The 17,459-nt window shown below is 35.7% G+C and overlaps 1 protein-coding gene across 3 annotated transcripts in view; it reads right to left on the reverse strand.

The window, feature by feature from the left end:
* The window catches only part of LOC149070263 (beta-alanine-activating enzyme-like), a 99,624-nt gene that overhangs the window by 44,193 nt on the left and 37,972 nt on the right, over positions 1–17,459 (reverse strand). For all 3 annotated transcript variants that reach the window (XM_089249576.1, XM_089249577.1, XM_089249578.1), the window contains 2 exons: positions 11,549–11,780; positions 11,183–11,433 (listed from right to left, as the gene is read on the reverse strand). In XM_089249576.1, coding sequence (XP_089105702.1) covers positions 11,183–11,433; positions 11,549–11,780 — 483 coding nt within the window. The remainder of the gene's footprint in view (positions 1–11,182; positions 11,434–11,548; positions 11,781–17,459) is intronic.

The raw sequence follows: 17,459 nt of genomic DNA on the forward strand, positions 1-17,459 counted from the left end.
ATTCTATGCATGTTTCAGGCAAAGTATGAAATACTGGTTTTATTCTATACTTTGCCTAAGCATTCTATATTCTATTGTATTGGCAAAGTATGAAATATCTTCTTCCACAACATCCACTGACAAAATTTTAATTATATAAGCCGCAGGATGCTAAATGTGCCTAACAAAATAAGAGATTCTTGTTGAATTATAAATTTTAATAGATTTCTGATAAATGACACGTTTTTTTTTCTCCATGAAAATTTCCTTTTGGCTCTCGTGAAAAGGGATCTGTTGAGGGGCAGTATAAAATATTACAATTTCGTCAAATTAAAATTTCGCAGAATTTTCGTTATTTTTCCCCGGAAACGTTTCCCATTGGCTTTAATGAAAAGGGATCTGTTGAGGGGCATATAAAATATTGCAATTTCATCAAATTAAAATTTCACAGAATTTTAATTTTTTTCCAGAAACGTTTCCTTTTGGCTGACGTAAAAAGGGATCTGTTGAGGGGTGGTATAAAATATTACAATTTCATCAAATTAAAATTTCCCAGAATTTTCGTCATTTTTTCCCGGAAACATTTCCCTTTGGCTTTCGTGAAAAGGGATCTGTTGAGGGGCGGTATAAAATGTCACATTTTCGTCAAATTAAAATTAATTCGTCAAACTCAATTTAAGCGGGTAATTTCCTTTTGGAATTTCAAATCGGATACGGACAACAACATTTTATTGCTTTTGGACGTTTTTCGTGGAATACCTTTTATATGTTACTGTAAACAAAATGCAGGGCTCCCACTCAAAAAATGAGAAAAAGTAGGAAAACGCAGAACTAAAAAGTAGGATGGGGGAGGGTAATCCCCTTAGACAACATAATCATAGCATAATGGAAAAAAATCCCTAAAAAAAAATTTTTTTCAAAAAAAAAAAAATTAATAATTAAATTTTTTTTTTTAAATTTTGAATTAACTTTTTTTTCCCCTAGCACTATTTCAGTCAAGCTAAAACAAAATGACAAATGACTTGGTTACAAAACCAATTTTTGGCCAAACCAGTGCACTAGCAACCACAGATAATTCTTTGCTGTCTCTCCTCATATATATTGCATTCTTTTTTGGAGTCTTCCAAAGTGACGAGCTTGTCAACTCTCTTTGACAAGGCACAGCAAATTTCGAAGACGTACATTTTTTAAGAATGACGCACCTTCGAGACCACTTTTGAAAGCACATGCAAAATGTGTAAATTACAAGATCCGACATATATAAGGCAAGGTGAACCAGATAGTTTTACTGCGTTGCTCATCATTTTTCTGTTTTGTTCACATTTTACTGTTCAATGCCAGTGTAATCATTTTTGACAAATGATGCACTTCCATTTCTAGCTCTTTGCTGAGCATTGTAAATATTGCTTATGCCTCTTCATGCCTTAAAAATACAGAAGACCACTGAATGCTATTGGGTAGCATCAGAATCACCAAACTTAGAATAGGCCTATGTATCCAACTTCTTTGAAATGCAAACTGTTGTTTCACCTATTTGCACCGCAATTTTGAATGATGAATGTTAGTTACTGTCCAAGACTATAAAGTAATAAATACAAAATTATTTTTCCATCCAGACAGAAGTTTTTAATGACTACTATACTTTTTGAACCCTCAAACTAAGCAAATGAAAAATTAATCAATCAAATAGTTCACATACCTCCCCCCTCTAAATTACCATAAAAATGATACAATTTTCGCTTTGGCAGAATCATTAATTGCATTCTTCAACATCCGTAATATTTGGCAATATATCAATAATTTCCTGCTCAATTAAAATCAATTACACAAATTTTGTCGATAGGGTGTGGTGGAAAAGTAGGACAAAAACTAGAAAGTAGGACAAAAGTAGGACATTTTATCAAAAAGTCGGACGAGTGGGAGCCCTGAAAATGGCATAAATCAGTAATTGCACATAATCGCTTGATTTATATAAGTTACTATGCATAATCACCAATAAAAACGGATGAAATTATTGTGCATAATAACCAGCAATTATGCATAATCACCAGATTCATCACAATTACTGTATTTCATACATGGCACCAACATGCAAATGTTGCCAAAATTAGTACTCAATGATAACAATTCTGAAAATTGCCCCTCGACGTAAAAAGTTTTGGAACTAGTTTTCTAACACTTTGGCCCCTCCCCACGAAATGAAAGTGGTCCCCCTTCGATTGAAATTTCTGGCTACGGGCCTGATGAGACATATAACGTCAATTATTTCACCACTGACATAAGCCTCAAAGCTGAGGAAAATGATTTCTTTGCTATCCACAGTATTCACGTAATTTTGGTAGATTGTAAAAAGCGTGTCGCTAAGTTTTATTGCACATCTGACCAAATTTCTTCGAGAAAAATACCGGAACTCAGGATTTCAAATACGGGACATCGCCAATCATTTGCCAATTTTTGCAGAAACCACTAAAAAAAAAGCCAATGGCAGGAAACGAAGCATTACTCTGAATTGCAGTGGATAAAAATGGATTCCACGAAGTAAGACATTTAACATAACGAAATAAAACGTTTGAAGGGGCAAACAATTAAATAAACATTGAGTATTTGCCGTTTTGCAGTGGAGTAGTTTAGGAGCTAGCATTTTACTGTGGAAGAGTTGGTTTGAACCCCGATTCGGGCATGGATGTTTATTAACATTAACAAATTCCCTAGACAGATCATACAGGATCTCTTGAACATATTTGAGGATCACTTTACTAAGAAAGTAAAAAAACCATGACGTATGTGAGGTGAATATTCTTATTCATAGTTGTAATTATAGTGATATAATTTATGCGTTGAAAAATAATTTCAACAGTTGATTTTAATAAAGTATAAAACTGTAAGCATATAAGTAGGCTTTGTGGATTCTACAATGTAGAACTTTCGTGACAAACCGTGGCATTCTTGCAAAAAAGTCGGGACAGCCAAAATAAAGTGAAAATACGGGAATGTACAGGGAAATGCGTGACGTATGAGTCATATGCATGTTTGCTAAGTATATTTGTTATTTATTTTTTATTTTCACTGGCCCGACTTTGTTTTTCAAAATGTCCCGTATTTTCGACTAAACTCACTTGACTCACTCAAACTGAATTGAAATGCTCAATCTTGATTGAAAACGTGGAGGAAGATAATTTTAATTTCTTACAAATCAAGGCACTTTTAATTATGATTGTAAACATAAACGTTCATGTCGCATATTTGTGACGTGTTTTTTTTTTAAATAACAAAAATGAGACATTTTAAAAAAAAATATCAATAACATAACATTTCGTGAAATAAATTTTTATTTACTGCAATTTATTGTAGTCCTTCTTCGTACATACCCATCGGCATTTCTCTCCCATAAATTTTAACCATAATTAGCAATTTTTTATGAAAGATAGAATAGCAATAAGTAGGGTGACCATACATCTCGTATTTCTCGGGACAGTCCCAGTTTTTTCTGTTGTTTTTTTGTTTTTTTTTTTGCTGTCCCGACCTTTTTGCAGAAATGTCACGGGTTTTCAAGTATTTTCAACGAAGCCAACTTTACTTTTCATTCTTCAAATCAACGATTAAAATTATCTTTCCAACTTAGAAATTACATCACGATAATGAGGCTTTTGGAATAGACGTCATAATCATCACCAGTATCACTTGGAGGGACAAGCACAGCATGTTCCCCCAGAGAAATCAATGTTAAAATTGCAGAATTTACCGTAGAAATGTGGAAATCTAGTAGGGTTTTCCATCAATAATTTTAGAAATTGAACTGAATTCTCGATTTTTGTAATATTGAGTTCCTTAGAAATATGAAGCACAGAAAATTAAATATAAAATAATTAGTCTGACCTACTTTTGAGTTAGATATTCATACAATAACATTGGTTTCAACTTTTTATTTTTATCTTCTCAAGCACAAAAATGAGAATTAAAGTCTCCGTATCGTTTTATAATATCCAATATCATCAATCCATATAGTTTAGGATGTTTTGAAATTGATGATGCACCCATAAATTACACTGAAGAAATTCCGCAGCTTTAATCAAGCCTTGTTTGAAGCAAAAGCAGGCAAATCGCTAACTTGAGCTTCAAGAAAATTTTCGAAATATCTAGCACCCATCAAAAAGAAAAAAAAACAATTCATTTCTACGTTCATTTAATTTTGATTTATGTCTTTCATGAGTTGCGCAAGTAGTTGCCATATTGGTTACCTTGTATGTCCCTCAAGAAAAAGGGAAATATCACGTGATTCAAAAAGCCTCATTAAGAGACTACAAACAAGAATATTCATCTCACATATGTGTCATGTTTTTTTTAATTCACTGCAATTTGAAGTGCCGCTTTATTTCCCGCGATTGGCGACTTTTAGCATTGGTGATTTTAGCATGAGTTAACGACTTTGCTTACTTTTGGCATCATTTAGCGATAATTGACATTTTCCCGTATTTCGAATCCCAATTTCACGTATTTTTCACGAGAAAATATGGTCGGCCTAGCAATAAGCAATTCTTCATTTAGGATCTCTATCTCCCGTATTTCCACCGATAAAATATGGTAAACCTATGTATACCAATTTCTTTTCCATGACTGACATATCACAGTCACTTTCCCTCGAATAAATGAGTTAACGTGCGCTTTATACATTATATTTCTTGTTCATAAATCCGTAGATAAAAATCTTGGTTACTTCAAGACAAAATGATATCGCATAATCTGCATTTGCAAGTTCCATTTATCAATGATGAAATATTAACACTAGAAAGACAGACAGGGGTCTTTATGAACCTGCACGCTGTGTTTAAGCTTACATATCTCTGATAAGAATAAACTGAACCACCTGGAATTTCTGGACTTTTCCTGAATTAGCATGTTCTTATTGTGTACCAAAGGTTTATTCGTTATCTTTATTAACAACGAAGCTATACCAACAAAGACGGAAGAAGATCATAGTGACCCTTCCTTATATTCTAGCACATTATGCGGTAAATACTAGTATCATCGTCACAATTGATTTCTAAGTAGGTTATAATTCTTCTGAAAGTCTTTTTTTGCATTTGACCTTGCGCGTGACCTCTCTTTTCCCCTCATTCTTATCTGCAAGTATCGTCAGCAGGTGTGCTATTTTTGGTTTTGTCAAGCATTCTTGCCATATTATCCGTTAAATTGTTTATTCTGGGACGTAGAAAATTTGAGTGTGTGTGATCTTTTCAAACAGTTAGTTTAGAATGATGAGAAAATATATATTTACTGAAGAAGAAATACTCCAGGAGATGCAGAGATTAGATGAGAGAAACTCTGGAAGCAGTGATGATGAAAGTGCAGAAGATCATAGATCTACATCTACCCTATGTCGAATTGTGGAGAAGAAAGTAGTGGTTCTGATGACAAAGATTTAAATCGAAATAAAATTATTGCTCTGGCTCGGTAGCCCAGGTCGATAAGATACTCGCCTAAATTACCAAAGGATGTTTAGAGGTGTCGCGAGTTCGATAGCCGTTTCGTCCTTGTCAGAAAACTTTCCTGACACAGGGGTACAACAGACACAGCAACATGACCGTAGAAAAAATTGCTACCGCAGGAAGTCCCCCATCGAGGGGTTAGCGCACCAACCTCTAGATGGGTCTAAATACAAGCTTGCCGTTCAGAAGCGGCAATAAATTGTAGGTCCCGATCTAATTAGCCCTTGCTGCAGAAAATGACTGTGGTGCGATGAAAATGATCAAATGATCAAAATTATTTCTCCAACGGTGCCTCAGTTGGTAGAAAATAGAACGGCATTGAGAAGCAAGAAACGTAAAATCGTGAAAAAAGTTACTCATTATAACTCGTTGAAGCCACAGAAACGATCTAAGAAACTGCAGCAGATGGGAGCATATGGAAAATCATAGAACCTTCCTCAGTTTTAGGATGTCGAGGATCACAAAATATACTGAGAGAAAATCAAGGTCCCACATTTTATGCATCCAAAAAACATAAATGAAAGTTTTCTGAGTTCGTGACGCCTTATTTTCAGTAATAAAATGATTCGACATATACAGAAATATACAGAAGCTGAAGCCCATCATCATCTAAATGAAACTTCTTGGTCAGTTTCTTTGCTTGAACTGGATGCAACGATATCCATTATCTACGCAAGAGGTGAAAAAAACGTCCTACTGAATTCATTGTGGTCGTCGATTTGGGGTCCCCCATTTTCTTCCCAAACAATGACAAGAGATCGTTTCAAAGAAATTTTGAAATCCATGCAATTCAATCTGAAATGAGAAAGGTCTGAAATAATAAAAACTGACCAATTTACTCCTGCATGTTCACTATGAAATTTATTCATAGAATACAGCGCGACTTGCTACAAACCAGGGCCCAATCTAAGTGTGGACGAACAACTTCTACCCTCAAAAGCAAGATATCCATTTACACAGCATATCCCAAGTAAGCCAGATAAATATGGGATAAAATTCTGGCTTCTTGCCTGCATTGATTCCAAATACATTCTAAATAGATAGAAAATCCGTTTGGATTACACTGGAGCAGATATCACCAGACCGGAAAATCAACTTGTCTATGAACATGTAATTCGATTAGGAGAATGTCGAAACATAACAGATAATTATTTTACATCAATGAGATTATGTGCATTTTCGAAATTGACAAGCTTGGTTGGGACCCTTCGAAAAGACTGTCGTGAGGTACCGCCAACTGCAAAAGAGGAACACAGGATCTATACTCGTCGATAATATTCAAAACTGGAACTGATATCACACTGGAAAAATATTAAAAATGATTTAGTTCTGAGTTCACTTCATACTGATGTAACATTCAACGCAAACGTGAAAAAGACCCCAGGAACAGTTGCCTACTATAACGAAACTAAATATTTTAATTTGACGAAATTGTAATATTTTATACCGCCCCTCAACAGATCCCTTTTCACAAGAGCCAAAAGGAAATGTTTCTGGGAAAAAATGGCAAAAATTGTGTAAAATTTTAATTTGACGAAGTTGTAATATTTTATACCGCACCTCAACAGATCCTTTTTCAGGAGAGCCAAAGGGAAACGTTTCCGGGGAAAAATGGTGAAAATTCTGTAAAATTTTAATTCGACGAAATTGTAATATTTTATACCGCCCCTCAACAGACCCCTTTTCACAAAAGCGAAAAGGAAATTTTTATGGAGAAAAAAAAAACGTCATCCATCAGAAATCTATTAAAATTTATAATTCAACAAGAATCTCTTATTTTGTTAGGCGCATTTGGCATCCTGCAGCTTATATAATTAAAATTTTGTCAGTGGATGTTGTGGAAGAAGAAATTTCATAGGCATTTTACAGAATGCCTAGGCAAAGTATAGAATAAAACCGGTATTTCATACTTTGCCTGAAACGACAAGGCATTGTATAGAATGCCTGGATTTCATACTTTGCCGGTAACATATACAGTACAGATACAAGTTTTTCAATAAACGATTTACAAACAGGTCCAGATAGCATAATTTGGAATATTACAATCACAAGAAGAGCACTTATATATTTGTTATTAAATAACTACTTAGTTACAATGCAAACTTTTGTCTAGTATTTTATACAGAAAAACTCTGTAAATTTGAAGGGATTTTTTTTCCTCCAACATATGCAATTATTCACAGCATATAAGAACCTTCAGCATTTTCATTCGATTTTTTTGCATCATGCCCCTACAGCTTTTCCCATTTCAAGGGTACCAGAACCTAAACATTTTTTCTCTGATTAAGACTGCAATATTACATACATAGCTCAACAGTAATCAACACATTAAAGATGACCACCAGGTGGTAACCCAAAAATTTCAATAAAGGATATTTCACACAGTTGATACATTAGAATTTAAATGAACCTGAACTATCCAAAAAAACTTTGTATTAAACAGGGGCATTTTTACAATTATACAGTCAAACCTCAAGGGAGACCAGAGGTGCCAACAGGGCTTTCTTCTCACAGCTTCTACCCATTGTTTAAGAACTTTAGGGTTTCAAAGAAGAGACCTTTATTTAAAAACAAAAAGTGTATTCTTTAACCAGGCTTCAAGAAAGAAACAGAATCAATCAACTATTGTTTGTAATAGCAGCCTATGATAATTTTTTGATAATTATAACCCTTTGATGATTGTGATACATTTTTTGCTGCATGATTTTTCATTTATTGCTTTTCATATTTAAGCAAAAACTGATGATGTAAATAGTATTAATTGAATTTTATTACTCCTCATTCAGTACCCCCCAGCTTTAGAAAATACACTAGAAATGACATATATATAGTACATGCATTAAGTATATGCTTTTTGCCCTCCCCTGGAAAAAGTTGAAATGATGATTGGCCCCGTCCACATTCTCACATTATTTCCCTAAAATTAATTTCACCAGAAATAGAAATGTTTAGGTCGTTTCTTTGATTTATACGGCATAATTATAGTTATTTAAGGCATTTTTCATTTTTTTAGGACATAAATGCATTTTTTATGGAGCATATTTTGACAGTTTGTCTGTAATAAAAATTCTAACCCAAATAGTAATAAGCATAAAATATTATGAAGTTTAAAATTCATACGAAATTAATTTCTTATTTTGAATTGTGCTCATTATTGAACATAATTCATTCAATGATTGAATGTGAAATGAAAACTACACAAGTTTAATTTTACAAATTTAGTATCAAAATCAATGCATCTTTTAATATAAAACCATGTGCACTTACCTATGAAACCGAAGTTTATTTCCATCTTCCTTTAATTTTCCCCATCGGTTGGTGCAATTATAGGCAGAACACGATATCACCATTTGTGTATGTGCAGATGAGCAGCATACTAATGAAATAAGATGAAAACAATGGGGAAAAAATAATGAAGATGGACATTTCCCCATAGTTTACATGCTGAAATCGGCAATGTTTTGCCTATTTCCCTCCGTCATGCCCACTTTTGTATTCCTCCACATCAGCTCGCGCATTTCCTTGTTATTGTATAGGGAGTCTTCACTCCACTTTTTATATAGCTCAGTGCCATTCACGCACCTTATAAATATTACTCTGAGGAATTTCTGACAAATTGGTAAATGCCAGAACATGTTACGCATGTGTGTGTGTGCGTGGCCCTGGCATATAATTATGTTGCCTGAATTGTGAGTGTTTTGTGTTCAAGTGGTTCTGCCACATACAATAGTACAAGTGTGGATGTCTGCATCTTTGCATTATGCTTTAGATGTCAATTCCGAGACTTGAAAAGTCTGTAGTTTGTTACAAGGGAAAATGGGAATTTTTTGAGACTGCATAAGGAGGTCACCATGTAACCCATTTTCCCTGGACATTCCTGTATTTTTCCTACTTATGGCCACCCTGATTTTTTTTAAAGATGTCCCCTGGTTTTCCTGCATTTTCAAGAAACCCATTTGAATTTTTTTTTTCTTTTCTAAAATCAAGGATAAAAATTATTTTGCAACTAATAAATATATGAATATTTACTTCGCATATTTGTCAAGTTCAATGCTTTCTTTCGGGGAATTCATTTTAATCTACTGAGACTTGCAGTAGTGAACACCAGTTTATTTCATCGTCAATTTTAGCAATAATTGGCAACTGCTTATTTTGGGCATCATATTTAACACCAATCAACAATTTCCAGTTTTTTGAAATCCCAATTTCCTATATTTTTGTCGAGGAAACATGGTCAGCTTAGAATTGCAGTGTTGTGAACCCAGTGTGAAGTTTGTTTCAGAGTAATGCTTCTTATGTGCTGCTTATCAAATGCTGCCATTTGCCTTCTGAATTCGGAAGCAGACAACTCAGCAGGTTGTTATTATTTTTTGCTTGTAGTGCCATGTGTGAATATTTTAAGTATGTTGTAGGCCTGATTATTCTATACAGTGAGACTTTTTTAAATGAGATAGTTGCTAGTATTTGCTCCTTGAAGCTGAAAAACTAAGGCACAAAAACAAGCTGATCATCCATCCAAAATAAATCTTTCCACAAAGAGAATTCAGACAAATGATATCAATTTATATTTAATATGTGCATCAAAATAAAACTTTTCACTGTAGAAAACTTGTTTTACCCAAGTATTTGATAATGATAATGAAGTATTTATTTCTCACTTTTGTGGCAACAGCACCCAACCACTAAATGGCACTGTCCTCACCATGAAGACGTTTGACCAGACACCCTGCACACATGCGGGAGCAGGACTTACTGTTTTACGGCTCGCCAACGAGGACATGTGATCTGCCCCATACGAACTTTCGTTGCAGGTTTTGTATCTTTAATTGTTCAAACTTTGATATATTCAAATTATGAAGGAAGCATTTATAATTTATCGTCACATGCCCTCTTCACCCTAACCTAATTATCACCAGTCTAATATGAAATACAGATACTCTGTTTTGCCCATTTCTTTTCCGAATGTTCAGAGATTAAAAAGTGTAACCACTTTTTTATTGCAATATTATGTTTTGCAGTGCAATTTTTTAATTTTTCACTCTGATTACTCCAAGTTTACACTCACGATCAAAGAATACAAAAATATTTTGCACTCTACTTAATGTTTACACTTAACTCCTCTAATCTATGCTTAGTATCCAAAATTTGCATTAAACATAAACCAAGATTTATGGTACAAGAAGCCAGGGCCGGAATTATAGGAGGAGCAGGGGAGCAACTACTCCAGGCAGCAGTTTTAGAAGAACAAAGAACACCATTATAAAATTATTGAATTTTAAAGTTTCGAGGGTGGCAAAATCATGTTTCCTGGGCGACAAAAATTCTAGTTACGACCCTGCCCGAAGCAAACATGAAATTTGAACTATCTCTAGTTCATCAGACACAAAAGATCCAAAAAATCATAGAACAGGCAAGGTTCAAATTGCCAATTAAATTGATACTTTGAGTTAAGATATTTAAGAATTTTTCCGAATTCTAGAATTTTCCGTGTTCTAGCTAGAGCATAGAACACTGTCCTTGGAGGAAAAAAAAAAATCCTTCAAATTAACAGAGTTTTTCTGTATAAAATACTAGACAAAAGTTTGCATTGTAACTAAGTAATTATTTTATAGAAAATATATAAGTGCTCTTGTGATTGTAATATTCCAAATTATGCTCTCTGGACCTGTTTCCCTCCCCCTCATCAAAATGAAAATGTTAAAAAAATGGCATTTTACCTGAAATGAGTGACGTTAGGCACAATGCATGAATGAGGCACCTGCACAATTTTTTGTTGGCCTGTAGTACCTGTTGTCCGGGCAACGAATGCCAAGTTTTTATTGCAGGTAAGATCATTCCACTTGTGAAAATTACACGAATCATGATTTACAGAGCAACAATTTTCAGAAAGAATATATATCTTCAACTTAGCAGGGAGGCAAATTTCTTCATATAATATCCAGCAAGAACATAACTGAAAATTAAATATCTAAAATACACAAAAAAAGGACATTAATACAAGAAAATTCTTTAGCGTTCTATCAAGTGACTTGAATGAATTTTTTTAAGAAAAAGAATTTTAGAAATTTAAAGAAAAAAATTACCCTTGCAGCATTATCTTCAACAATTACTGCTCCAATCGGCACAAACTTTGAAGTACTCCACAACTGGTCCTCATCATTACTACCGTGAGTACCAGGCTTTTCACAGAAGTTGATGTCTTCTTCACGTCCATGTACATCCGGACTCGACTGCTGTTTTCCTGATGTTGGCACATGCTTCGATGATACGTTTTCAACATTCATTGGTAAGAACGCCGATTTGACTTTCAGGGTCCTAAAATATTAAAATTATCATGGTTCATTCATCCTAAAATATTAAAATTACCATGGTTCATTCATACGCATCTACAAATAAAGAACTTGTTTCCAGCATGAGATGATGCATAATTTTTAATTCTCATGAAAAGGAAATTAAAGTAGAACCCCATCCCGATCTTTTTCTCCAATCCAGCCTCAAATTTACGTCACCCTATTACGATTTACAAATATTTGGTTTCTTCGTATAAAGTTAACAACTGTAGGTTTAGGGACTGCGAGATAACCTGGGAATAGAATCATATTAAAAGAATTAATAAAGCTATGATTTCTAAACACTGTGTCACAAATAGCTTGAATACTTTTTGTCTTACCTGAAAGGACTTGGTGTCTCTTGGAGCCACAGAGTGATATTCGCTGACATGGTTTAACCTATAGTCACAACTTTTGGATACTAGATTGACATAGATTGGTTAAAAACCTGAATTTCAGCAATTTGTATCCATCTCCTGTCTAAAAATTGTGACTAGCTTAAACCATGTCTGTGAATGTTTAGGCGTTTCCATGTCTGGAAACGCCTAACTTTTTATCTTTTGCTCCCAACACAAGATGGAGTTAATGTAAACTTTCGCCTTTCTCACTTGGGGTCACGTTCTTGGAGCTTCCCGCATTTACCGACAGGTGGCTTCGTTTGGATGGGATCCATCTAAATAAAAGAGGGGTCTGGGAGGTTTACGATAGTCTTAGGTCAGGTTTTTTACTCCCAGACCATGTAGTCGGCAATGCGGGTTAGTTAATGATAATCACAACAGTACTGACAGGGAATTACCCACCTCTGACGTGGATGGCTTCTCGATTGACACTAAATCACCGGGCAAATTAAAATGTGTGTTAATAAATGCCAGGAGCTTGGGTAATAAGAAAGATTTTTTAGAAACTATGATAGTTGTGGAGGGCTTGGATCTTATAGCCATTACAGAATCTTGGGCAAACGATGGGGATGAATCTTTCTTACACATCTCAGGATATGATACTTTTTTGAGAAATAGATCTGATAGGAAAGGGGGTGGAGTGTTGATATACGTGAAATCCTGTTCGAAGGCTAGAGAGTGTAACGTGCAGAGAAGTGATATTGAAACCATATGGGTTGAACTTGAGAACAAAAGACGTCATAAGCTTATTGTTGGGGTTTGTTACAATCCACCGAATAGGGATCAAAACTACATCGCCAAAATGCATGATGAAATTTCCTACATGTGTAAGCGAAAGAGGGTTCTCATACTAAGGGATTTCAATTACCCGGGTATTGATTGGGAGAACCTTTCATCTGGAAATCAGTATGAGAGACTTTCTTAAGTTGGTGCTCGAAAATTTTTTGTATCAGCATGTATCAGAAGCCACTAGGGGTACTGCTATTTTGGATTTAGTTCTTACTAGTTCTGAGGATCTAGTTGAACATGTTTCGGTGGGGGAAGAGTTTTCTTCCAGTGATCATCGTATCGTGAGATTTCACTGTAACTTTTCCTCGGGTAAGGTTGATAACAAAAGACTGGTTCCTTGTTTTCGGAGAATTAACTTTGATGTTTTGAGAAGAAGGTTAGCGGAAGTTTTTAAAGACCGGTTGGAATCAGTAGGGGTGGTAAGTCAATGGGAAGAATTTAGTACGAAGCTGTCCTCTGTTTTGCACGACGTCATACCCTTTGTTCAAAAAAAGCGTGTTTGTACATCACACCCTCTATGGTTCACGGATAGCGTGCGGAACCTTTATCTTGAAAAGAAAAGAGCATTCAGAGAGTATAAAAGTGGATGAGGTGACCTATCATTGTTTACTGATAAAAGAAGACTGTTGAAGAAAGCAATAAGGGATAGTAAAAAGGAAGTTGAATCTAGGTTGGCAGATAATTTTGGCTCTGACCCAAAATCATTTTTCCGATACGTCAATAATGGATGTAAGGGGACAGTTGGCCCCCCTCGCGATAGGAGGCTCTAGGGTAGAGAGCAAGGTAGGCATGTGTAGTACTTTCAATGACTTTTTCGCGTCGGTTTTTAATGGAGATAATGATATTCGATATACGGGTGTTGCATGGGGTAATAAAACCCTCAACGATATTCAAGTAGAAGACGTGGAGGTCCTAAATCTTCTAAGAAATGTATGTGCAAGCAAAGCACCAGGACCAGATGATATCTATCCCAGGGTCCTCAGGGAATGTTATAATGAATTGTTGGGACCAGTCGCACAGATATACAGGAGTAGTGTTGCTGAGGGTATCATCCCAAGAGATTGGAAACTTGCTAACGTTGTTCCGATATTTAAGAAGGGTAGTAGAGAAGCGGTGTCAAATTATCGTCCAGTGAGTTTGACGAGCTCCCTCTCGAAAATTTTGGAAATTATCATCAAAAGGCAGTTTGTGAAAAGGCAGTCTTTTGGATAGACGAGAATAATGTATTGTCGGATAATCAGCATGGGTTCAGGAAGGGGAAGTCATGTGTAACTAACCTCCTTTGCTTCTATGATTACGTGACTAAGGCTTTGGGTAAGAGCAAAAATGTCGATGTTGTTTACCTTGATTTCCAGAAGGCATTCGATCGGGTCCAACATGGCAAACTCTTGAAGCGTTTACACGAGATTGGAATAGGGGGCAACTTGCTGAATTGGATAGAATCGTGGTTAAGAGATAGGTCGCAACGAGTTATGGTGAACGGGGAATTCTCTGGTTGGACAGACGTCACAAGTGGAGTTCCTCAGGGAAGTGTCCTTGGCCCTATACTTTTTTCACTTTTTATCGACAAACTCGATCAGGGTGTCGATGGGTTTACTAGCAAATTCGCAGATGATGTGAAGCTAATGGGGGTAATCGGGAATGAAAGCGATAGGGAGTTGCTCCAGACCAACTTAAACAGGGTTGCAGCATGGGCAAATGAATGGAGCATGACGTTTAGCGTAGATAAGTGCATGGTCGCTCATTTTGGTTGAACAACCCACGGTTCTCTTACGAGTTGAATGGTGTAACTATCCCGGATTCAACTAGGGTCACCGATTTGGGAATTCTCATGGACGAGCGACTTAGGTTTTCTGAACATTGTTCAGCAGTGGTCAAAAAAGTGAATAGAATGCTTGTGTGGTCCCATTTTCAAAAAGGTCTCTTCGCGTTGTCCTAAAGTCATTCTTCCGCTTTTTCGAGGCTTAGTTCGTCCTGGACTGGAGTATGCTGTAAGGTTTTGGAGACCATACCTACAGAAGGACATAGACTTGGTTGAAGGGGTGCAGAGAAGAGCTACGCATGTCCTTATTGGCACACAGGGCTTGAGTTATGAAGAGAGACTTCATTTTTTGAATATGTTTATATTGGATGAACGCAGGTGTCGAGGAGATATGATCGAAGTGTTCAAAATTTTCAATGGGATGGATAGGATGGACCATGAACTTTTAGTACACCGCCAATCGACTGCTTTTACAAGGGGACACCAGTATCGATTGGTGAGGGACAATGCAAGGTTATGGTGTCGCAGGGAATTTTTCTCTAATAGGGTTGTTAATGAATGGAATAGCTTACCCCCGGGGGTAGTAAATTGTATCACAATTGACATGTTTAAAAAAAAATACGATAAACATGTTGGGGTAATCGAGAAGCTATCCATTCTTAGAATAAGACAACCATAAGTATTCTTTATGGGCATTGTATAATATTTTATCATGTGTATATATTGTTTATAATTTGTGTTAATTGCATTTTTAATTGGGTTGCTGTATTTTTGAAATATATGACATCCATATTTTTATGGGCATCTTTTTATCAGCCACCTCGTTGGGCATTTTGTCTGTTGTGGTGTTGTATTTGTATTTTCTTGTGTATTTCTTATTATTATTATGTCTCTCTCCCTCTCTAAGGAGAGAAATGTGTCACAACGCTCCAGTGGGAGGTTGTCTTATGTAATTCCCCTGCGTGTCATTGCACATTACTGAATCACCCTTTTTAAAGAATTAAACATTGTTGAGTTTAAAAAAACAGGTGGTGTTTGAATACATGGTATTGACCATGGGTTTTTGGTCCGTCATCGCAGGAGCACCAGTGAACCTATAGATTGATAGTTGATTAGTGAATCGAGCACCAGTGAACCTATAGATTGATAGTTGATTAGTGAATCAGCTCAACTTTGGATACTCAACTTTTCTACAAGACATTACAAGAAACTGTAAGAATTTCACCGAATTCATATTTTGATTCGCACGATGGCGAATTTAACGTGTTGAGTCAACGTAAGGGCAGCATCAAGGCCCAAATCACCAGACTTGATAAATTCTTGTCAGATACTGAAAGTGCTAGTGAGACAGTAATTAAATGCAGAAAGGAAACATTAAACGCGACAAAAAACAATTTTGAAAATTTGAAATTGAAATATTATGCAGTTTTAAAAGATGATGAGTTTGAAGTTCTAAATGTAGAGCTCTGTGAAATTGAAGAAAAATTAGAGAACACTGAAATCTGTTTGAATTTGTTGAGTTTCGTTCCCAGTAAAATCGAAACTAATACTTCTAAGTATATACCAATACTTCCAGAAATTCCCCTGCCACAATTTAGTGGTAAATATGAAGAGTGGACCTTGTTCAAAAATCAGTTCAATTCTCTGATCACTGAAAATACTGTATTAACCTTTCCAATACACAAAAACTGTATTATTTACAAGCTGCGTTAAAAGGTGAAGCTTGACAAATTCAAAGCATTATAGACAACTTCGATTCGTTATTCTCTGCACTAGAGAAACGGTTTGAAAACAAGCGTTTAATTGTTGATACGTATATCAATGCATTAATTTCAATCCCTAAAATCACCAAAAAGTCAGCTAAAAATTTGAGAGCCTTGCTAGACAACGTTCTAAAGCACCTGAGAGCATTAAACATTGCAAATCTTAAAACAGATGCTCTGAGTGAAGTAATATTATGCAATTTAATTCTCAGAAAATTGCACAGAGAAACAAGAAAACAATTTGAAATGACCCTAGAATCTACAGAAATTCCTAATTGGGACAGTTTGATTTTGTTTTTGGAAAACAGATGTAAATTTTTGGAAGGTATCACGCGAACCTTTCCCGTCCGTCCGTAAGCCTCACAATTCACCTATAAATAAATCGAGGACATTTGCTGTAAAATCCTCTAACTACAGGAAATCATGTGCTGTATGCAAAATAGAACATTCCACCTATAATGGTTCTGAGTTTCATAGGCTAAGCATTAATGAGAGGCAAAATATAGTGAAACAGAAACACCTTTGTTTCAATTGCCTCAACAGCTCCCATGCAGTAATTGAATGCATGTCCAAGGGCTGCAACATATGTGGTTACAAACATCACACCCTCCTTCACAGAGTTAAAAGAAATGACTCCTTAGAAGATAAAACAAAGCCTCCACAAGCATCAAACATACTCCCACTTGCTGATAAACAATCCCATGAGATGGGGGAAGTCAGTCACACATCCACCCTCATAAATAGCACTCCTCCACAAGTGACAAGTAACTATATTCTTCTGGCTACTGCAGTGGTATATGTGAGGGATTCAGGAGGTTGTAGAGCCCTGTTGGATAGTGCATCACAATCAAGCTTTGTCACTACTGAATGGGCAAAGAGACTTGGGCTGAAAAGAAGTAAAACTTTCCTGGCTGTATTGAGCCTGCTTACCAGTAAACATAAACCAGAAACCT

This window comes from Pholcus phalangioides, unplaced genomic scaffold, assembly GCF_987345545.1.
Source record: "Pholcus phalangioides strain wild (caught in Gottingen) unplaced genomic scaffold, Ppha-v1.0 ptg000022l_1, whole genome shotgun sequence".
In the NCBI taxonomy this organism is placed as follows: domain Eukaryota; kingdom Metazoa; phylum Arthropoda; class Arachnida; order Araneae; family Pholcidae; genus Pholcus; species Pholcus phalangioides.